Raw genomic sequence first — 21,229 nt, forward strand, 5'->3', positions numbered from 1 at the left:
CATAGGCGTGATGTTGGCTGCCTGGCCGACACTGGTTAAAACTAGACAAATTTACCTTATGTTCTGCGAATCTATAAGAAATAGGTTAAAACACAGAGATTGGAAAAACTGTTTAATAAATGTACAAAAATTTACACATTCAGAGAACACAGCTCGTCCTAATATACGTTATGTACAATGATTTAAAAAAAAAAAAAAAAAGCTCATTAAAAATGCTGAATCTCACACAAACTGCTGTGGCCAGCTGAATACATTGTTTATTATAAACTGAAGATTGATGGCACATTTACACTTGCACCTATAAAAACGAGGAACGGACATTCAAACCCTTTCGGTTGATATAGGTGTTCATTTTGAATAGAAAAATATAGACAACTGAACTAAAAAAAACATCTTGGAAGAAACAATAACATGACCTACATACAGTATGTAGTTTTTTTTTTTAAGTTGTTCAATCAGACGTTATGTGCTGTTCAGCTTCCTTTTCTTCAGTCGATCCCTCCAATTGTCAGGAAGTGCCTCAAAGTTGGCATTCTTTGAAGCTTTTCCTCTGTAAATTAAAAAAAGGATACTTTTTTTCTTTCTTATAAAACGGAAGGATTAATGAATTAGAAGAAACTGATACTGGTAGCATTCATTATATCACAAAATAGAAACATTAATAACAGGAGAAGAGTACAAAATTAATTGTCACATACGTGAGGAGCTGCTGGTGTTTCCAGTCTTCTATACTCTTCTTGTTGAGCTGATCTCTATCTTCATCACTGGAGCTGCTCTTTTCCTCCTCCTCAAGCTCTTTCTGGATGCTTTGCCACTTCTTTACAAGGGATGGCATTTTGGTCTTCCCCTTCTACAATTACAAATGGACAGCAGGAGACATCATGTGAGAACTGCACAGTAGAATAGTGTCCAGCCCGCACAATTACACTGTAAACTAGGAAATGCTAAGTGCATCAAACCTTCCGGAAATGTCAAGTATTAACTTAAGCTAAATTTGTGAAGTCAGGTGTGACTACCACCTGCATCTAATGCTCAGGCCTACTCCAAGTGTTAGATAACTTTCAGAAAGACACCCAATGACTCGTGCAACTGCTAGTAAACTATTTGACAGCTGCCTAACGTCAGTCATAAACCCTAAGTGTGAACAAATCCCACTTACATATAGTTAATTATTGGGAGTCTGTGCTAGGGGCAAAAATAAAAGGTTGTTATTGAGATTACCATAAAAATAACCTAAAATTATGCTCCAAAAGTGTTGTCACATTTTGCCTAAATAAATCAAATTATATAACACAATTACCTCTTTGAAATTTGAACAAGCCTGAGATTAAGTTACCGTCCTTTAGAACATGTGTCAGCAATTATTTTTGATGTAATAAAAAGTAATACAATGACCACAATCTGAACGGATTACAAACCTTATCTTTCTTGGTTTTCTTGATCTTTTCCACAGGTGTCACTTTAGGCGATGAGGTTTCACAGGCTGGCTGCGGAGGTGGCAGCGGTGGTTGCGGGGGCATCGCGGGAGCAAGTGGAAGAGGAGGTTCAGAGGGTACTAGAGGTGCAGTGACAGCTGGCACACCCCAGTAAACTGGCGCTGTGATGACAGGTGCTAGACAGAGGCAAACCAATGTGGTTGGTGGTGGTGGCAGGATTCCTAATGTGACCATCAGATGCCCAAAGTTTACCTGCAGTGGTAACATGCTGCGTGTACAGGATTGGACTACTTCCAATAATGGCTTTATTTAGCTGGCCAGCTTTTCGTTTCTGACCCTTACCCAGTGGATCTGAAGACTCCAACACCTGCACCAAAACAAGGAAACTAAGTATAAATCTTATGAATCGAAAGCTAAACAGTGAACAAAAAAGTGAACAAGCGCACACCTTAACACCAGCAACAGCTGAAGGGGGCCACCCACTGCCATCCTCTTCAGTTCCAGGGGCTGGAGGCTCCATATCATTGTCATCGTCCATCTCCATTTCAACCTCCATTATCTCACTATCACTGTCTGGGGGCGGAGGAGGTGGAGGGGGTGAGCCGGGGGGCAGAGGCGGAAGTGGTGGGAGGTCAGGAGGTGGAGGAGGGCTGTCAGGAAGTGGGGGTTGAGATGGAGACCACGATGATGATGGCGCTGCTGGTGGGACAGCAGGGGCACGGACAGGTGGGACTGTATAGAGCAAAAAAAACAAAAACTGTTACTACTAAAGAAACATTTTGACAATTTTATTTGAACCCTTAAACAAGCAGGCACATTCTTGTTCTAACCTGAAGATGTCTTGCCATCGCCTTGGCTGGTGGTCGGACTAGTCTGGTTGCCTTTCAGGGCATCCCCCTTTGCCTCTTCGGTCGGGAATTCCCACTGCGATGCATGCGTCAGGTCGTTGACATAAAAATACCGCCTGTGCTCTCTAAAGAGTGGGACAACAGAGATAGAAGGCAACAGTTTCAACGAGTGGCCTTGCAACGAGTTGACCGGTACGATGACCTGGGACAGAGGGCAAGGGAGTAGACGTGGTGGGGCTTGGTGTGGATGGTAGCTTTCACCATCCTAAAGGGGAGTCCAAATTGAAGATTGACTAAGAATGTGGATAGGTAACCCACCTTGCTCTCAAAAACAGTTAAAGAAAAACAAATCATCTCTGGCTCCCAAAGGCAGTATTGAGAAGCCCACATCATGGTTGTCATAAACGTTGGGTTTAAGACAATCATTCCCTTCACGACAGATGAGGAAGATGCCAGGATGCAGGCACCATCATCAACAACAAGAAATCACTAGTATACATCATTTACAATCACACAATGATTTGTTTCGGTCATGGAAAATAATAAACAGAAAGACATGAAATAGAGTTGGTCTGACCTGCTGGATTCCCGTCATTGCTCCGTCTTCACCTTTAATTGGATGCGTGACACTGGTGGCTTCCAGGGCATCACTCTGTCTGCATTGCGTTCTGGGGGGACTGTAGTCCTGAAAAGTCCAAAGCTCTCCCAGGCACCCAGCTCTACTACCTCCCCACCCAAATTCTCCACTGACTGAAATTCAGTCTTACAAAGGCCCTCGCAACAGAGAGCTTTGGAGTCTCTCATCAAGACATGGATTCCTTTAGAGAAGCAGCAGGCTGGCCCTGTGTGGATGCTCCCTTATCAGTACACCAAAGGCACAATGCTAGAACGACCTTTTTGTCACCAAAACCTGCAGAGTCTGACTTCTGGCTTGTGCACCAATCCGCACGTACCGGTTAAGCTTGTCATGATGTCATGATACAAAGTCTGCCCCCACGGGATTGAGGCGCGCGTAGTCACACTGCACTTTATTGGGGGAGGGGCGAAGGGGTGTAGAGATGTTAAAGGTAAGCAGTGCGTACCTGTCCCAGTGGCAGGACCAGCCTTTAGGGGCGGCGTTAAGTTCATAATGTTTTATGTGTTCGGCAGCTTCCTGAAGCCTGCTGCGAAGATAGGCCCCGTTCAGAGCGCCCTCCCTCCAGTCAGCTATCCGTGTCTAAAAATAGGGGGGGAAAGAGGGGCATTATTAGGAAGCTGATGAGCAAATTTAGGAACAGTGTTCCGCAATTAGGTCAGGAATGACAAGTTGTGACTGATTATAATGAGATTTTGAAATATTAAAGTATATGAAAATGGTTATGCGCACTAGGACATTAAAGCAAATTAGCCAATGAATATTTTATGCAATGACATAGTTCCTAGCAGAAGTTGGAACAATTTTGCCACGGTACACACTCATGTTACCTCCGTTTGCAGCAGAAGCAACTGAAAATTCGAGACGGCCTTCTTGTGTATGCCCAGGAACTCCATCTTGCTCGTTAAGGTGTTAGCCAGTTCTCCAATCTGAAACTAAGTCACTCCACGTTAACAACTGTGGCTGAGCACATTTTACTTGTTAGAGTGGAGTACTATTATAACATCATCTTACCCTGAGCTCAGGTGTTTCTACTTCTTCCTTTGGTGGCACTTCCGGTTTCTGCTCAGGGTTACCCGTTTCCCCATCTTCTTCTGCTGTAACACTCTCCGGAACTTTTGTATATGCTAATGGGAATGGTACATAGATAATGGCATTTCTCACATCTATTGGCATTAGGGCATTAATAACTCACCTGTCTGTATGTTCTCCTGAGGCTCTGAGCTTCGACTGTTGGAATCAGGACTAGGAGCACCCGGGAAGACTGTTTTCCATCGCTTTTTCCTGAGCGCGCCACGAGATACAGAAGCATCTTGGCTCGTCTCGGAACAAGGGCTGGAGCCTCCCGCACTTCCATCGCCATCCTCCAGAGCCTGGAGCTCAGCCTAATAATGAGAGGTCCACTTTATGCTTCTGAGACACTGTGATATGGAGGCACACGTCAAACAAAAACAACCACCAACCTTCTTCCTCTCCAGAGCCAGCTCCAGCTCCATTGTGTCTTCTTCAGGTCCCCCTTCAATCTCCGAGTTCTCCTCTGATAGCTTCTTTGCGTCAGAATCTTTCTCCACAGTTTGGATAGCAGCTAAGTCATGCGAAGGGGTAGACGGGGATGCCACAGGGCGAACAACCTCTCCGTCAGAGTCCACACTGGTCTCGTTTTCGTCCAAAACGTTAAGGAGTTTTTTTCGCCATTTCTCTTCAGCATCTTTCACTTCTGTAGGGATCAAGGGACCAAGCAAAGACGCCGCCACTCCACATCGCTCTTCCTCTTTACTTGTGAGAGCCACCACACTCTCCATTACCTCCTACGTGATAAAACACAATGATGTCATAGCACCATGAACACATTTTTCAGTGGAATCATGTGGACTTACACTTGCCTTGACTTTAGTTTCTTTAGCTGATGTTGGTGGTGCAGCAGGTGTGGTTTCACCGGGGTAGTGATCTGCACTTGATGTACCATTTCCATTAGCACTAAAACAACACATTGTAAGCCATGTCACATCTGACTGTATTGATGACTGAAAATTAGGCATGGCCCCATTACTGGTTTGACCATGGTTTCAAAAAGTCAAGGTTTCAATGATCGCTAAAATTGTCTGTCACAGTAAAGAGCTCCTTTTTTAGAGGACTTCTAAGTAGGGTGATTCACTATTTGCAGAGTTGACTAAACGAGCAAGTTGCTTATTTTTTCCCCCCGGCTAAGCAGGGTTGGGAAGGGTGAGCAGTTGTGCACAAAGTAGAGACCAAAAAGAATGAATACACCGCAGACTCTAGCAGGTTTACGTGGATGCCCTTTTGTTCAATTGATCAATGTACATTGTCCTTTAATAGGAAGAAAAAATAGCATGCCAAATGGTAGTGTGGAGCCCATGGATACACGACCCATGGATCTCACCACCAATGCTCACCATTCCCCAGTAATGGAACACTGTGACTTATTAATAAGAAATAAAACAAACAGAATGTTAACCTTTTTTTTATTTATTTTTTTATAAAACTTAACACTGTACAAGTTATCTGAACCGCTTATTCAAACATTTTGTCGTTCAGTGGGGGAAAAAATGCTATTTTTATTCACCAAAATATTTCAATTAAGGATCTTTCAGAGTTGCAATTCTAATACCGTGATACTGCAATGTTTTTCATCCACTGTTATCATGCCGGCAGAATCTAATATCTGCATCGTGCTGAAGTGAAGAACGTAAGAGAGACCCTCGTAAATATTTTTGATGGAGTCACTCACTAACCTGTTGGTATAGTGAGCCAGTCTTTGCACTTGATTAGCGAGATCGTGAGGCAGCTCCCAAGAAACCTCATTGTTCTGGGTGTTCCAGTAATAATAGCAGCCAGAGTTATCATCCCAGACCTCCTGCCAGTCCCCCATTTCCACATCCACTGGAAGAAAACCAATATAAAAGGTGATGTTAAGGATGCGCATCATGTGACTAGTACACAGATAGGATCGGATGAGATTTTGTATTTTGTATGAAATTGTCAATCAACCGCAATGCCTCAAATAACCTGATCGATCAATGACGTCAAAGCATTACAGCAACAGTGTTTCCCAAATACACATTAACCTGTGCTGGACTGTCACAAATGAAGTGTGAGTACACACAAACAATTGAAAATTCAACCCCCCAACCTCAGAATTGTGAGGTGAATGTTATAGTTCCAGGGTACAGTCATTGGGAATTTAACATTTTCATTTAATTTTCGCTCACTCTAAATTGTTAATATTACATCTGAGCAGACACATAATTACCTCCAGCTAGTGAGTACTGAGTATTAAACTCCAACTGGTCCGGTTTGGCACCTGGTTGCTGGGCATTAGCATCTGGTTTGGGTGCACTACCAGTCGGGATGGAAGGTTGACCTGCTGCATCATCTGAACTTGGCTGGGTGGTGATAGCATCAATTTCCTGTTGAGCAATGTTATAAAGTATTTTTTTTAAAAACACTGCTACAAAAGCAAAGATTAACCAACATGCCTGAAACTCTTGATCCAACAAATGCATTTTCCAGCCACAAATATTTTGTCAATGTCAACACCCCGCTCACTCTTTGTTTGATCTTCTGCCCTCTGGGAGGCGGTACAGGAGCCTGCGCTCCCGCACCACCAGACTCTCCAACAGCTTCATACTCCAGGCTGTTAGGATCCTGAACTCGCTCCCCCTTTCTGCGTAGCGTCCTGTTCTTTGCGCTATGCTTACTGTCTGCTGTATGCGCACTGGCTCGGTTTTGCTCCTCTTATTTATTGGGTTATTGGTTTATTATTTATTCATCGCTCATTTTATTTATTGTTATTTTTTATTTATTGTTTGTGCCTTCTTGTTTTTATTCTGTGTCGTCTGCTTGTATGTCTCGTCACCGTGGGATAGAGGAAACGGAATTTCGGTTTCTTTGTGTGTCTTGACATATGAAGGGATCGACAATAAAGCTGACTTTGACTTTGAACATTCCTCTCCTGTATAACACTATATGAGAAAATCACTCTTCAAAAACAGAAACAGAAACCAGATGAGCCATGCAAGTTTAATAGATCATTGTCTGATGTTGAATTGTTGAACACTATTTTAAAATGATAATTTATTAAGGTTCTCGTTTGCATACACTATATGGTTTGACAAGACATTTTTGTTTTCTAACGGCAAAGAAATAAATGTTAAGTCATTACTTGTACAATTTCTGTGGAAGTTGATGGACATTAATTCTGGGCAGTGAAAGGAAAACTGCAGCAAATCCCAGAGGGGACGCAAAAACCAAAAACTTGTTTTGAATAATGTCATTGTTGGCTTGTTCTAAGAGCAAAAGGGGAAACTACTTAAATTGGAAATCATATCTTGGTGAAAAATATTTCATAGCCCAACCCAACTACAAGTAAAATTATACTTACCGCCATGAAGTTTGCTAATGTACTGTCAATATCAGCAGAGTGATTGTGCTGAGAAGTTGCAGTTGATCGAGACACTGCGGCATCCTCTTCATCGCTGTCTTCATAGGCCCCAAGCAAGGACAGACCCTCTGCAGGTGGACACAGACATGTTCAGTCAAATAATCTTCCCTGGGGAAAGTATGTACCAGGCCTCCCCCAACCACCAATGAGTAACTCTGTCAAATCAACTTGAACGTCTCCTCACAGATGAATGTCATTAATTGTGAACATAATTACGGGTAATGTGAGCAAACGTAAGTGAGTCAAAATGGCAGGCCTTTCCATTGGCCAGTACCCATGATGTAGCTTTCAGTTTCAAAATAGTAGTTGAACCCTGGTCGAGTCTATTTTACAGTTTTTAATATACCAACGTACCGGTGGCTTTCACTGCGGGAGGCTTCATATTGAGTCTCGCTCTCAAAATACGCTGTCCTTCTCCTTCCTGTTCTTCTGCTACCAAAACATCAGGGTAAAAACAAACAGAAAAAGATTTCACGACAACCATCAAAGCCAGGATAAATGAACTCAGATTAAAGCTAACAGCTATTTTATTAAACGACCAATATTCAAAATTTGCAACGCGAACTGGTTCGCTACGAAACAAATACATGACACATAATTCAAAATGTATTCGTTACATTTTCACGCTATGTAGTTGTGTCAACTTAAAACACGCAATACACGTTTCAAATGGTACGAGACTCGAAATACGTAGCATTTAGCAAGCCCGACGCTAGCAAGCGCGTTGGGAAATACCATCGGATCCCGAGAGCCCGTCTTCCCTCTCCCCGGCATTTCCTCCGCGGAGCCCGGAAGGAGAGAGTTGTAGAATTGTTCTCCGACCAACCGCTCCTCCCGCAGAGCGAGTCTTTTTCTTCATCGCTGATTCTTTGGCCTGCGCGGCAGCAAGCCTTCGTTTTCGAAGTCGTCGAGTTGCAGCTAGTAGCACAAAGAAAGGAAGTGGTCCAAACACTTCCGGGTCTTGGGTCACTTGTTTTGCTAGCTGGGACGATAACAAGCTTACCGAGTTCGTCGGCGAGATGTGACGACTTAATAATTGGAATCTCACGATCGCTTTCTTTTAGTGAGGTTACAAATCCTGCGGCGCCCATTTGAAGTAGGGCTCCTGACGATTGCAAGAACTGTCTTGACATGTTGAGGTGAAAATTGGCAATTTCACGGTGTCGCATTGGAGCCGCCCATTAAATGTATGAATATAAAGAGGCACCATCGGAGCAGCGGCCAGCAGAGCCACAGAGAGGAAGCGCTGCCCGATTCAGAGCGAGAGGAATCGCTACGGGGACTGGACAAAGCACGATGGGGGCTACGATGGGACCGCTTCTGCCCTGGCTGCACGATGTGGCAGCCGTGACTCTCCTGAAGGCCCGGAGAACCTTATTCCAAGCTGCTGTACTTTTCTGTGTTCTGGGACTACTGCTCTGGGTGTCCATATTCCTGTACGGTAGTTTCTATTATTCCTACATGCCCACTGTGAGCTTCTCGGCCCCCGTGCACTTCTACTACAGCTCCGATTGTGAGGCATCAGAATCAGAGCTTTGCTCATTCCCGACGGCCAACATCTCCCTCTTGAGGAACGACCGGGACCAGGTGATGGCTTATGGCCAACCTTATCGAATATCTTTGGAGTTGGAGTTACCAGAGTCTCCTGTGAATGAACATCTGGGCATGTTTATGGTCAGAATGTCGTGCTACACTAAAGGTGGCAAGATGGTGTCGTCTGTTCGACGTTCAACAATGCTGCATTACCGCTCCACCCTTTTGCAGACCCTCAGCACTTTCTTCTTTTCTCCTCTCCTCTTGACCGGGATGGCTGAACAGAAGCAGCTCATAGAAATCGAGCTCTTCCCTTCCTACAAGACCAATAGTTATCAGCCAACTATCGGCACAGTCATCGAGATCCAATCCAAACGTGTGCAAATCTACTCCTCCCAGCTCCGCATTCATGCATATTTCACCGGCGTCCGTTACGTCATCTACAACTTCCCCTTGACATCTGCTGTGATCGGTGTGGCCACCAATTTCGCCTTCCTCAGCGTGATTGTGCTTTTCAGCTACCTGCAATTTATATGGGGTGGCATCTGGCCCCCGGATCAGGTACGTGTCAAAGTCATGATTGGGGACAGCACACGCATGCAGCAGAGAAGAGAGGAGGTGAAGAAGCGCATGGAGAAGGAAAATTCCCAGAAAGAACTGAATTCCCAGAAAGAGCTGGATTCCCCAAGACTGATTGGATCTTTGAATGATACACCCGATGAGCAGGCCGATGACACGGCGGTGGCGCAGTCATCAAATACATCGTTTGTAGAAGTAAATGCCACTGAAGCTGATGTTCCTGATTCCGAGAAAGATGTGTCTCCTGACTCCGTAATGCCTGAAGCGATAGACCTGAGTGAGACGACACTCCGACAGAGATCTGGTCCATCAAAAAGCCATGTTGATATTAAGAGTACTTAATACAGTATGCAGTCCGTTGGATATAGTTGCAGAGCTTAACAAAAGCAAACACCAACTATTAGAAGTCGATAGCATATAGAGCTTAATGTTTTAATCAAAGAGGTTTACTCCTATAATCTGTCTTCGCTCTACAACTACTATCTACTAACACTGGCTTGTTTTATTTGTATATGCAGTATAAACTAACACACGCACTTAAGTTAAATTACAAATTGGCAATTTTACTTTTTCCGCAAAGCGATTAACATGTAAAACTAGTATATTTGTTTTTAGTAGTTCCTGAGGGGCTTTGTGAATCTGCCGCATGGATCATTCTTCTCATATCGCACAAAGAAGTTTTGAGTGCAATGACTCGTTTCACCATCGTGGCACTGAAGAATTTACAAAACTGGGCTTCTTCCCACCAGTGCTTGTCAGATTTACAATGTGCACAACGTAAGTGTTGAAAACTGTATTTATTGTTTCACAGAAGAGAAAGAATGTTTGTTTTAGATGGAGGTTTTAAGTTATGTATATTTCTTGGTGTCTTTTGACATAACACAGCATGTTCAGCATTTGATGTTTCCAACTTTTGTGTTTCTCAAGGTAAAAGGGTCATCCGCTATGTATTTAAGCTCAGGTTTGAGTAAGTTATGAAAAAAAGTGAGTCTTAGATGAATGTTTTAAGTTATGTATGGTTTTTGGTGTCTCTTTATGTAACATATCTGCGTTCAGCATTAGGAGATGTTTCCAACTTATGTGTTTCTCATCTCATGGTCGGTATTGAAGGTAAACGGGTCATCCGCTATGTATTTGAGCTCATGTTTGAGTAATTTAAGGTACCAAAGATATTGACAGACTTTCATCTATTCTGTTCTGCTAAAAAGAATGACAAAATGTTTCTTGTGCACTGTCACTAAATAAAAACATGAACATAAATGATAGTACATTTATTTTCTGTCTCAGTCTGTGTGAATGTGCTACTGAAAGTTGAACTCACATGATGCTCTGTTTTGAAGATGTCTTGAAAGACGTCAAAAAAGTTTCCCACTCGTCTATAATGATTTTATTCTCTAAAGACCTCCGTGCTTGTTGTTGAGATGAGGTCCATTGGATAATGCTATTTATGGTAAGAGATGATTACATAATAGTACTATACATAAGTAAAGAAATAAAACATTGGATTTGTGAAATGAAAAAAATTGTTAACAGTTAGACTGTACAAAAGAACAAGCTGAATACATATTGGAAACTTTATTCTTCACTTTTTTCCCCTAAAGTTTGCTGTTTACAGAACATTTGATAATATTGCAAATGCAAACCATTGATAATAGGGTTGGAATGCGGTGACAATAAAAGCCATTAGCAGGCTTCATTCAAACGACATCTCCAATCTATCAGATGAATTATGCATTATTCCGGATCTGGAGTGCCCTAATGGACTGAAATCCCCATCCATCATTTGATTTATATCCATCCTTGCATTTAGCCTCAGTGAAGTGATATATACCACTGCTCTGCAATCCTAATTTAAGCTGTTTTATCTTTTTGTCCAAGTGCCAAACCAACACAAAATAGTTGACAATATACACAAGGTTTTGATATATCATGCAGATTCTGCTGGAACCCAGAGAACCTGAAAAAGGGCTGAACCTTTCAGCCAAATTGCCAAACTGTAAAATAAGTGTAATCGTGGCAAAAAAACAACACTGCATGCTTTTCATTGCAAAGACCCACATAGTGTACACTGTTTCTATCAATCAAGTTTTTGGGCACCAGAAAAAATAAGTTATTTGACTTTTTGCATGTGCCCCCCCCCTCCACACACACATGCACACACACAAAAGGCATAAAACAAACCACTAAAATAAACTCGCATTACATAACCTTATCTAGGCCCTTCATTGGAAATACTAAAATGCAATCAAATGAATAAATGCTATTGGTATTTATTTTGACGTACTACATACAGTAGTAACTAAATATGGTTCTTTGGCCTGTCGCGAGCTGCAGTCATTTTGATTTAGGAACCCTTTTTTTCCCTTATGACCAACATGTTACATGTTGCCTTCCCATATATGGCTCAAATACCAATGGTATGAAGGCCTCTGCACACCCCTGTGCTTCAAGTGATCCACTTGAGTGACGTCCTGTCCTTTCAGGCCTCTTCACAGCTGAATGTCACTTTGTGACGTGACCTTAAACGTTGGGCTCCTCCTCTGGCTCCATCTCTGAGACCTTGGCTTTCGAACCCTCGTCTTCCTGTTCATCGTCGGAGCAGTCCGCCCAACGCCCGACCCTTCGGACTCCTTCAGCCACCATTGGTGCATTGACACATGGATTGTGGTCATAGATGACTAGTTTTAGCCCCTGCAAATATGAGAGGGCGGGGAAGCGCTGGATTTTGTTGCGATCCACGTCAATGACAGCAAGGAAGTGCATTTCCAACAACACTGGCGGGAACTCCGTCAGCTCGTTCCCAGCCAGCCAAATACTTCTCAGTTCTTCCAGCCTGTTAAGTTCATAGGGTAAGCAGCGTATTTGGTTGTAGCCAAGGTGCAGGGTCTTGAGATTGGGAAGCTCACAAATCACAATTGGGAAGACTGTAAAGCAATTTGTCTCCAGCCACAGGGTGTTAAGTTCCTTCAGGTCTTGGAGTTCCTCGGGGAGGTAGAAGAGTTTGTTGTTACCCAAGTAAAGGATGTTAAGCTGAGGCAGTCTGCAGACAGCTGCAGGTAGCTCCTCAAAGCAGTTAAAGTCAAGAGCCAGAAGCTGAAGCTTCCTCAGGCGGTCGAGTTCATCAGGCAAACTGCTAAGGTTGTTGTCGCTCAGATAGAGCTTCACCAGCTCATCAAAGACACAAGCAGCAACAGGGAACTGGCGCAACTGACGGCTACTCAGGTCCAGAGTCCGATCAAGCGGCATCTCCTCCAGGTCCCCCACTAGGAAGCGCTGACAGCGTTTTGACGGAATGAAGGCGATGACACCTCGCATGGCATTTCCCATTTTGCTGCTCCTTCACAGGAATTTGAGGTAATCGGGTGCCATCTTTATGTATTTTTCATCTCAGTCCACTGTAACGCCCCAATTGCAGCTCCAAAGTGCATGAAAACGTGTAGAAAACAGCAGTTGTAAGATTACAAATATGAATGATGTAACAATCAGATTGTTAGGATGCTAATCACTGCACACCATTTCATGTTGTCAAAAACTACACATTTGAGTAAAATACAATAGCACTGATCACATAAATAATTCCCATTTAAATAAAACTACCTACTTTCCGACAAATCTGATCCATAACTATCTTCATCGCCAACAGTTAGCAATGTGTTTATCCAGTATAATCACCTGAAAAAACATCAGATTCCCTGAGTGGATGTTCCCCAGTGCCTAACTCGGTGCCTCTGAGCTTTGGCCTGACTTTCAAGGCAACCACTAACAGCTCTCTCCTCCCCATTTGTGCTAAATGACTCCCCCCCTTCTTGTTCCCTGTGCTGACAGAGGTGGGACAAAGGGAAAGACAGGGAGGGGCACAGCATGTCATGGATATGCATAATGGGATTCTTTTATTTTTTCTGCCAAAGTCGTACATATCCTGTTTTGATAAGGCTGGACACAGTTCTTCGTCTGCAGAAAAGATGGCGTGACAAAAATTTGATTGTTTGGATCGTTCCCTCTTGAAAGCATTCACATTTTAATGCAATTATTATAGAAGCAGAGAGATGATACCAAACAGCATACACTCATGTTACATTCGGTCAAGTTTATGATCAAATGTACATTTACTTTCAATTTGACTTTCTTTTTTTTAGCAATTCCAGAAGTGTTAACACCAACATTCATTGTCTTGCATACCTTTAGCTACAAGATATTTTTTAACTGGAGCCAACTGGATGAAATGTCATGTTCCTTATCAGAGGAGGCCCTGGTCTTTGTTCACTGGCACGTCCTCTTCCCTCTTCGCCCTCTTATAGATTGGGCCGCTCTGACAGGAAACTAGCACATGTGGAATATCCGTCATTGTTGAAAATGCACTTGTTTTGTCCTGGAACTTTCCAGTCAGTGAGGTGTCAGTCATGCCATTACTTGGACAGTCAAAGTCAGAAATGTTACAGTAAGCTGAGACAAGTTTGACAAAGTGTATTGTGGATATCTTGCATTACACTACTAGATGCACAGTACCATCTGCACAGTCTAATAAGAACTATGATCCACATTTTGCCTTTGATAATAAAATGACAAGTTATAAGTATCAAGCAGAATTGTTTTTATTTGGAAAGCTATATTTTTTATTTATGGAGACTTTATTGAATGTCACTAAATTGCGAACGTGAGCTGATGACCAGTAGAGATGAAATAACTATCTTCTCTGGTGGGCTACCGATACAATGGAACACTCGCAGCATTGACAATTCCCTCAAGAACCATTTAATACGTCAATGTTTGTCTCACTTGTTTCCCATGCAGGCATTATGGGGTACCACAGTCTAGCTACATCCAACCACCCTTTTCTGTATCATTTGGTCAATCACATGTATGTATTTATAACTTTGATGTAATAAGTTCTGTTAAGTTAAAATTGAGTACTCCCAATGGCACAGCATATATTGTGGTTTTTAAAATATAATCAGATCAGCAGACTCAGCTCAATCAAATTAGTAAGCATGGAATAAATCCACTGTCACTTCTTTCCATGTGCTTGCCACAAGTAATTTATGGGGACGGTGAAAGATAAAGTGGGGAGTGGATGAGCAAATTAAAAACCAAGCAACCAAGTATACAAAGAAATAATGAATCCTCATTTATCATCCCCGTTCAAGATTGCGTGTCCTCATTAGGATCACAAGTGTGCTGGTAAACTTAGTGTTACACAGTTGCACGGCACAAAAGGACAAACAACCACAACACTCAGACGCCACAATGTTGCCGCGACTCCTTATTTTGTAATTATTTCCGCAAATGTTTGCTTTTGTAATTTGTTAAATTGCAAAGAAAGTAAAGATGATTATTAAATTCAAGCCCATAAGTGAAACCTAATCGAAAAGAGAAGTGAAAGCATATGAAGGCGACCTACGGGGTTTACAATGCAAAAGATTCTAATGATAGAGGGGGCGTGGCAGTAGTTTTAGAGGTGTATATTTCCAATGTAAATTTTTGTAGTCTTTGTTGTTGTTTTCGTCGTTGTTATTCGGTGGTGAGCATCACCCCATGAGAACTACAGACTCGTTCGGGCTTGTGTACGGAAGTGGTCTGCGGTTGTAAGGTCAAAGGGTAAAGGCTATTTCTCTTTTCGGTTGAGAACACAGCCATCTTGGATTTAACGAAGTCAAGTGAAATTGATGCGGTGAGCCGATTTTTTAAAATTGTATATCGCCTTTCTAACACGACGCGCAGCTCAGGTCGTTGAAATGAATGAGAGAAATTAGCCCCGGTGTTTTCCTGTGCCTCTTCGCGGGGGAACGGCTCATTTAGCTAGTAGCTTCATCTGATTGTCGCTGTCGCTGCTTTGGCAAACGGAGCGTAAATTGAGACGAGAAAGAGACATCTGTCTCGAGGTATAAGCATTCTAGCCTCTTCTTGCTACCAACGCCGGGATGCCTAAACACATAGATTTCCGTAATACGCGTAAAAAAGCGCACAGATAAAAATTGTTACTAGCATAATGGTTGCTTTGCGAAGCCGCATTAGCTAAGCTAATGCTATATACAAGCACGGCATCTGCTTATAGCCTACCTGCCTACATTGGCTACTCAGTCATGTCTCTAGCTAACTAGCATGTTAGCATAGCAAAAAGATACCGAAAATGTGAGAAAATATATACCATGGCAAACTGTTAAACATTAAGTTAAGAGAAACGTTGCACTTCCATGCTATGTATTGTTCCGTAATGTCATATTTGTAATCGGCGCCTCGCGTTATGTGTCGCCAACTGTTCACTCTGTGGAAGCGTTTGTCTAAATATCTATATCTGTGTAAAATACAAGAAGCACTACAAAGGTGCCTTTTTATGTCTGGATATATTTTATAGCTCACATGGCTCGCAAGCAAAAGGACACTGCGTGCATCTTTAATCCCAAAAGTTAAAACTAATAAATAAGAGAAAAACGAGCAAAAAGTGTCAACAAAGACGCTTATTTACAATGCGTATAAACATGTGGCAATTGCAGTAGTTTCCTCCAGGATAAGTAAAGGTAAATAAGTGGAGCCACACAATACTGATTGAGTTCACTCAAATCCTATTGCTAACCTGAACTTTGATTGTATTCTTTTTTTCCTTGTCACACTTCCCTTCATAGATACCTATATTATTTTAACTCTCTTTGCAGGTGACAAAAGGCATGTTTGGTTCGAGAAAGTTTGTGGAGGTAGTGGACAACGACTTCACTGATGAAAGCATGTATTACAACCAGCCGTCGATGTTCCCGCATCGTTCGGACAAAGACGTGAGCTTTCTTTAATCCTAGCTTGGTTAACTGTCTATCCAAGGATTTATCCCTTCATGGAATGTTTCTCCCCAGATGCTGTCGTCACCTTCACCGTCCTCATCCTCGGGGCAGCTATCTCAGCTTGGTGCAAGTTTGTACGGTCCACAAAGTGAGTGCGGAAACAGTGACACACTGAGGATATTTTAAATGGTTAAAAAATATATTGTGTAGGACTCGTAAGTGAATTTGAACACAAACCTGAACATCATACGGGTATTAAAAGTGTTATTTTGTAGACATTTTGAATGCATGGTCTTTTAATTGCCGTACCTGGCTGTATTTTCTGTATTTTTACCAATACAGTATTATTTTTCCTTTGCAGGTGCACTCGGCTTTTCGGTAAGAGGCATGGGCAACAGTACGCCTCAGTTAAACCGAAATCTAACACAAAGTACGCAGCTACAAAGTCACATCACCCCGACAACTGGTGTCCCCACCATGTCCCTCCATACCCCTCCATCACCGAGCAGGTGCCAGGCTCATGACACTTGAATTCCCCTGAAATTAAATGACCTGATGTGATTCGAGAAAATAAATATGGACTAATAAATGTTTCCCTGTTTCTTTCAACAGGGGGTCTTTACCGCTGAACACGAGGAATATCCTGAACCACTCTCAGGTCGGTCAAGGCATTGGCATGAGCGGCAGGACCAATAGTATGAGCAGCTCAGGCCTCGGCAGCCCCAATCGCAGCTCTCCTAGTATCATATGTATGCCCAAACAACAACCAGCACGCCAAGCCTTCACTGTAAACAGGTATGAGACTGTCATTTCATGGACACAACTGCGCATGATTGGTCTTAAGCTTCTTTTCTACATACCGATTTTCTCTGCCAGAGTTTCGGGTGTGGTATAAAGCCTTTTTAAGTATGTCTAATCTGTAATATATGCAGCATGTCCGGATTTGGAATGAACCGCAACCAGGCTTTTGGGATGAACAACTCGTTATCAAGCAATATCTTCAATGGCACAGGTCAGTACGTTAAACCAATGTGTCTACAGAAGTAGAAGGTTTTTTTTCCCTCCAACACCAACAATACAAGGTGTATCTCAATGATTCATTGTTTTTTTTAATTTTTATTTTAATATTGATTATTACAGATTATAGCTAACTAAACCAAAATTCACTATTTAAACAAATTATTTTTCATTTTTTTTTTTTTTTCCTCAGCACAGACAATGCTCTAAAATTGCATTGTGAAGGCTTTTTGTCGTGCACAGAAGACCACATTTTAGTGAATTGGGTAGATAGCATGTTTTTGTCCCCTTTCTGCAGATGGGAGTGAAAATCTTGCGGGACTGGATCTGTCAGATTTCCCTGCGTTAGCGGACAGGAGTCGGAGAGAAGGGACCGGCAACCCAACACCCGTGCTTAACCCGCTGGCTGGCAGGGCTCCCTATGGTAGGCCAATAGGCTGCAGAAAGTTTCTTTCAAACACTACTTAATCAGCACATAAACAATTTGCGTCATTAAGATAAACCCGAATATCAAATTATACCGGTTTTATGGCAATTCTTTTTTTGTCTAAAACTGTCCCATTGTTGTGTTGCTGATTAACAACTAACAAGTTGGCATGGTGACAAAACCATCAACGGAACAGACACAGGATTTCTCAATCCATAATGAGGACTTCCCCGCGTTGCCCGGCCCAAATTACAAGGATCCGTCGTTGACCAGCGATGACAATAAAACTGTAAGTGCACAACAACACAGGATACCAAACAGTCCTTTGTGATCTCATACCATTTTTTTGTCTCTGTTCTTGTGATTTGTTTAGAACTTGAACTCAACAAGCAAGAGCACCTCCAACACAGATGGGCCCAAGTTCCCCGGGGACAAGACGGCCTCGGCGCAGAACAACAACCAGAAGAAAGGGATCCAGGTGTTGCCCGATGGTGAGCGCTCGCAGTGTACTGCTGCAATTTTATGGAGAGAGAAGTTTAAGGTTGACAAGCTCACGGCGTAAGAGATTAGAGGAGAGGTTGCCTGGCTCGGCTGATGAGGCATTGATGATAAGAAGTGCGCTCTAAACCCTCGTCATGTCTCGTGGCCGCAGGTCGGGTGACGAACATTCCCTCAGGCATGGTGACGGACCAATTTGGTATGATTGGCCTTTTGACGTTCATCCGGGCAGCAGAAACGGACCCCGGGATGGTCCACCTGGCACTTGGAAGTGACCTCACAACGCTGGGTCTCAATTTAAACTCACCAGAGTACGAGTGTAGCCGCCTCAGCAAGCAATACTCTTGATGGACCGCATCCTCAAAATGTGACTGATCCCTGCTTCCTCTCTTGATAGAAACCTTTATCCCAAGTTTGCATCACCCTGGGCCTCAGCACCCTGTCGACCTCAAGATATTGGTAAGAGACTAACATGGATACAAGTTTCCTCTCTTAAAAGACTTAGTTGACATTTGCAATTTCTGCAATTTTAGACTTCCATGTTCCATCGGAGTACTTGACAAATATCCACATAAGGGACAAGGTAAATAAAGTACAGTAAAACCTCTTAAATTGAATGCAGTTTGGTTTGAGATGCCGGTCGGCCACATTTTTTTTTCTCGTTACTCAGAAAAAAGTAATCATTGAATACATTTCCTCCTGGGTCAAACAGTTGCCATCATAAAACCTACAGGCAGTGTTTTAAATAGCATTTCTCTATTCTTGATCATCATACAAGTGTTAAGTTAACCGCTATTGAGTTAAGTTAAGCACTATTTAAAAAAAACAAACAAAAAAAAACAAAACCAATGACCCGTTACAGGTGGTATGATGATGAAATGCAAATATTTACTGTGTGTGTGGGAAGTGATTTATACACAGGAAAACAAAGACACCTCACTTTATATTAGTCTATGATAAACTGAATTTGATCTTTTGTCATCTGTATACAGTAGTCTAATTTATATTTAGGATGATATAATTCTGTAATTACCTTGTTGAAATGGTTTGGATATGCACTTTAGCTGTAACTTGTACTGAGCAGTCAAGACAGGCATGTCTAGCGTTTTGTAGAGACGGCACCAAAAAGTTTAAGAACAAGCGAACCACTAAATGCTCACAGAAGTGAAATCCCACAAGATGTGCAGTTCTTGCGTGACATTTATGTGACTTTAGAAGCGTATTTGATCAGTAGTTTAGTTCAACGTATTTGACTTAAGAGGTTCCATTGTAAATGGCTGTAGTCTTCAAAGTGCGTTAAAGTGGTGCATTTTGGTCCTTTGCTTATTTTTTTTGCTGTCCTGCATCCAGCTGGCTCCTATTAAACTGTCTCGATACGGCGAAGACTTGTTGTTCTACTTGTACTACATGAATGGTGGCGACTTGCTACAGCTTCTGGCAGCAGTAGAACTGTGAGTAGTGATAATGAATTATTCAACCTGGGTCTTGTACTCCCTGGGGTTTTAAATCATCCTCTTTTTACAACTCATCTGCCCAGCTTTAACCGGGACTGGCGGTACCACAAAGAGGAACGACTTTGGATCACAAGAGCCCCTGGTATGGAGCCGACACTGAAGACCAACACCTACGAGAGGGGCACCTACTACTTTTTTGATTGTCTTAACTGGAGAAAAGTGGCCAAGGTAAAATGCTCTGCTGCTAAGTTCTAAGCGGTCTTTTAAAATAGCAACAGCGCTCATTTGTTGTTGTCCAAAATTGTCTGTAAATGTAAGGAATTCCATCTGGAGTACGACAAGCTGGAAGAGAGGCCTCACGTGCCAACAACATTCAACTACAACCCAGCTCAGCAGGCCTTCTAAGGCCGACCTGTTCGCAAAGCTACAGCTGTTCCTGCACATAATGCTGTCGTCCAGGGAGGGCGCTGTGGTTTTCACAGCCTGGTTTTTATTCCTCGATGATTTGTCTCTTTGACTGCAGGAGAGGCGAGTCTGACATCAGAACTGCCTACCGTTCCAAAATTTCATGCTGCCCAAAACAGCAACACTTTTGTTTTTATTCTATTTGTTTCCCCCTGTTTTTGTCTTGTTTTGAGCAGGGTCTGTGTTATGTTTACATCTGAGTCTGAAGCCTGAATTCTCCCAGGAAGGAGTAGTGACCCTCGTTTGTAAACAGCAGACAAAGCGAGGGGGAAGGCAAATTTAAAATCCTCAGACTCAAGTGAAAGGGTGAAAGAAATGCAATGTTTATTGTTGCACTATATTTAGTAATAAAAGAACACAACATTTGTTTGTGCTTTTTTTTATTGTCCCAACACTTCCTGCATTTGTTTTGTTTCCATTCTTCCCTTGGTTCAGGTACCAGTATTTGCAATTTCTCACCCTTTATTCCTTTTATTCCACCACCAGCTATTTCCTATTTCATGTTTCTCCTGATGACTGTCTCCGAACGTTTAGCTTGTGATGTGTGGGCTACTTGGTGTCCACCAATATGGACAAATTACTCTCAGAGACCAGACACCGGCAAAATGTTGCTTTAGCGCAAACAAAACACTTAACTGTCTTTGTTACAATTTTCTAAGAATTGTGTAAATTTTTTTTCTTTACATCACACAAAGTAGAACATGTACTTTTGAATGTGTATATATGATTGCAATATCTATGTGTATACAGTATATATATATATATGACATCTATTTTGGAAAAAATTTTGCCCTGCCTTGTACCTCGTTTTTGAGGTGAGCATGGATGCAATATGTGGAAGGAACAGGATATTTGCTAGAGCTTGGAACACAGCACTTTGGGCATCAAATTAAGTATCACACAAGGAATTGTTTCTCAAATTTAAAAAAAATAAAACCAACATGGTCACAAAAACAACAAAAAATATAGTTTTCAGTACAAAGCATAAGTAGAAAAGTGAGTTGAAGCAGTTTGAACAGAAGAATTTCATAGGGAAAATTGTGGAGAAACCAGTGCAGATCTGTCTTGTATTTCTTGAGGCAACCGCTTCATCTTTGTATTAAAGG

The 21,229-nt window shown here is 42.3% G+C and overlaps 4 protein-coding genes across 11 annotated transcripts; 2 read left to right on the forward strand and 2 right to left on the reverse strand.

Annotated features, from left to right (window-relative positions):
• Positions 1-190: 190 nt before the first annotated feature.
• On the reverse strand, positions 191-8,322 carry fnbp4 (formin binding protein 4). Of its 4 annotated transcripts, none has more exons than XM_037255135.1 (17): positions 8,116-8,322; positions 7,735-7,809; positions 7,321-7,448; positions 6,190-6,346; positions 5,672-5,819; positions 4,796-4,895; positions 4,382-4,726; positions 4,114-4,303; positions 3,933-4,045; positions 3,749-3,853; positions 3,367-3,500; positions 2,267-2,409; positions 1,885-2,168; positions 1,689-1,803; positions 1,419-1,612; positions 699-850; positions 191-550 (listed from the first exon to the last, which is right to left on the reverse strand). In XM_037255135.1, the coding sequence occupies exons 1-17, from the start codon at positions 8,237-8,239 to the stop codon at positions 463-465; spliced, it is 2,595 nt and encodes an 864-aa protein (XP_037111030.1). In that variant the 5' UTR covers positions 8,240-8,322; the 3' UTR covers positions 191-462. The 4 variants fall into 4 exon arrangements, with proteins under 4 accessions (XP_037111030.1, XP_037111029.1, XP_037111032.1 ...); XM_037255134.1 differs by having other exon boundaries at positions 7,735-7,812; XM_037255137.1 differs by having other exon boundaries at positions 4,802-4,895; positions 8,116-8,321.
• Positions 8,320-10,748, forward strand: LOC119124837 (seipin-like). Its single transcript, XM_037255144.1, has 2 exons — positions 8,320-10,517; positions 10,603-10,748. Exon 1 carries the CDS (start codon positions 8,566-8,568, stop codon positions 9,832-9,834), a length of 1,269 nt encoding a protein of 422 aa, XP_037111039.1. The 5' UTR covers positions 8,320-8,565; the 3' UTR covers positions 9,835-10,517; positions 10,603-10,748.
• Positions 10,749-11,326: 578 nt separating this feature from the next.
• lrrc10 (leucine rich repeat containing 10) lies at positions 11,327-13,755 on the reverse strand. 3 transcript variants are annotated; one of them, XM_037255147.1, is made up of 2 exons: positions 13,165-13,755; positions 11,327-12,887 (listed from the first exon to the last, which is right to left on the reverse strand). In XM_037255147.1, the coding sequence occupies exon 2, from the start codon at positions 12,817-12,819 to the stop codon at positions 12,013-12,015; it is 807 nt and encodes a 268-aa protein (XP_037111042.1). In that variant the 5' UTR covers positions 12,820-12,887; positions 13,165-13,755; the 3' UTR covers positions 11,327-12,012. The 3 variants fall into 3 exon arrangements, with proteins under 3 accessions (XP_037111042.1, XP_037111041.1, XP_037111040.1); XM_037255146.1 differs by having other exon boundaries at positions 11,327-12,907; XM_037255145.1 differs by having other exon boundaries at positions 11,327-12,907; positions 13,094-13,755.
• A 1,258-nt stretch (positions 13,756-15,013) lies between these two features.
• Positions 15,014-21,045, forward strand: cnot2 (CCR4-NOT transcription complex, subunit 2). Of its 3 annotated transcripts, none has more exons than XM_037255138.1 (15): positions 15,014-15,160; positions 16,143-16,259; positions 16,335-16,410; positions 16,624-16,771; positions 16,875-17,057; positions 17,195-17,274; positions 17,578-17,703; positions 17,871-17,995; positions 18,080-18,197; positions 18,359-18,515; positions 18,602-18,663; positions 18,738-18,787; positions 19,555-19,655; positions 19,742-19,886; positions 19,977-21,045. In XM_037255138.1, the coding sequence occupies exons 2-15, from the start codon at positions 16,155-16,157 to the stop codon at positions 20,061-20,063; spliced, it is 1,563 nt and encodes a 520-aa protein (XP_037111033.1). In that variant the 5' UTR covers positions 15,014-15,160; positions 16,143-16,154; the 3' UTR covers positions 20,064-21,045. The 3 variants fall into 3 exon arrangements, with proteins under 3 accessions (XP_037111033.1, XP_037111036.1, XP_037111034.1); XM_037255141.1 differs by having other exon boundaries at positions 16,878-17,057; XM_037255139.1 differs by lacking the exon at positions 15,014-15,160 and adding an exon at positions 15,192-15,371.
• The last annotated feature ends 184 nt before the right edge of the window (positions 21,046-21,229 follow it).

Source organism: Syngnathus acus, chromosome 6, assembly GCF_901709675.1.
Source record: "Syngnathus acus chromosome 6, fSynAcu1.2, whole genome shotgun sequence".
NCBI lineage: Eukaryota > Metazoa > Chordata > Actinopteri > Syngnathiformes > Syngnathidae > Syngnathus > Syngnathus acus.

Excerpts from the sequence above, each read along its gene's own strand:
- fnbp4 (XM_037255134.1), bottom strand. The coding sequence starts at position 8,239 with ATGAAGAAAAAGACTCGCTCTGCGGGAGGAGCGGTTGGTCGGAGAACA. Across the intron at positions 4,046-4,113 it reads TCAGGAGAACATACAGACAG|CATATACAAAAGTTCCGGAG; the intron begins GTGAGTTATTAA and ends CATTCCCATTAG. Across the intron at positions 3,501-3,748 it reads TGCTTCTGCTGCAAACGGAG|ACACGGATAGCTGACTGGAG; the intron begins GTAACATGAGTG and ends CCCTATTTTTAG.
- cnot2 (XM_037255138.1), top strand. The coding sequence starts at position 16,155 with ATGTTTGGTTCGAGAAAGTTTGTGGAGGTAGTGGACAACGACTTCACT. Across the intron at positions 17,996-18,079 it reads CCAGCGATGACAATAAAACT|AACTTGAACTCAACAAGCAA; the intron begins GTAAGTGCACAA and ends TGATTTGTTTAG. Across the intron at positions 19,887-19,976 it reads ACTGGAGAAAAGTGGCCAAG|GAATTCCATCTGGAGTACGA; the intron begins GTAAAATGCTCT and ends TGTAAATGTAAG.
- lrrc10 (XM_037255147.1), bottom strand. The coding sequence starts at position 12,819 with ATGGGAAATGCCATGCGAGGTGTCATCGCCTTCATTCCGTCAAAACGC.
- LOC119124837 (XM_037255144.1), top strand. The coding sequence starts at position 8,566 with ATGTATGAATATAAAGAGGCACCATCGGAGCAGCGGCCAGCAGAGCCA.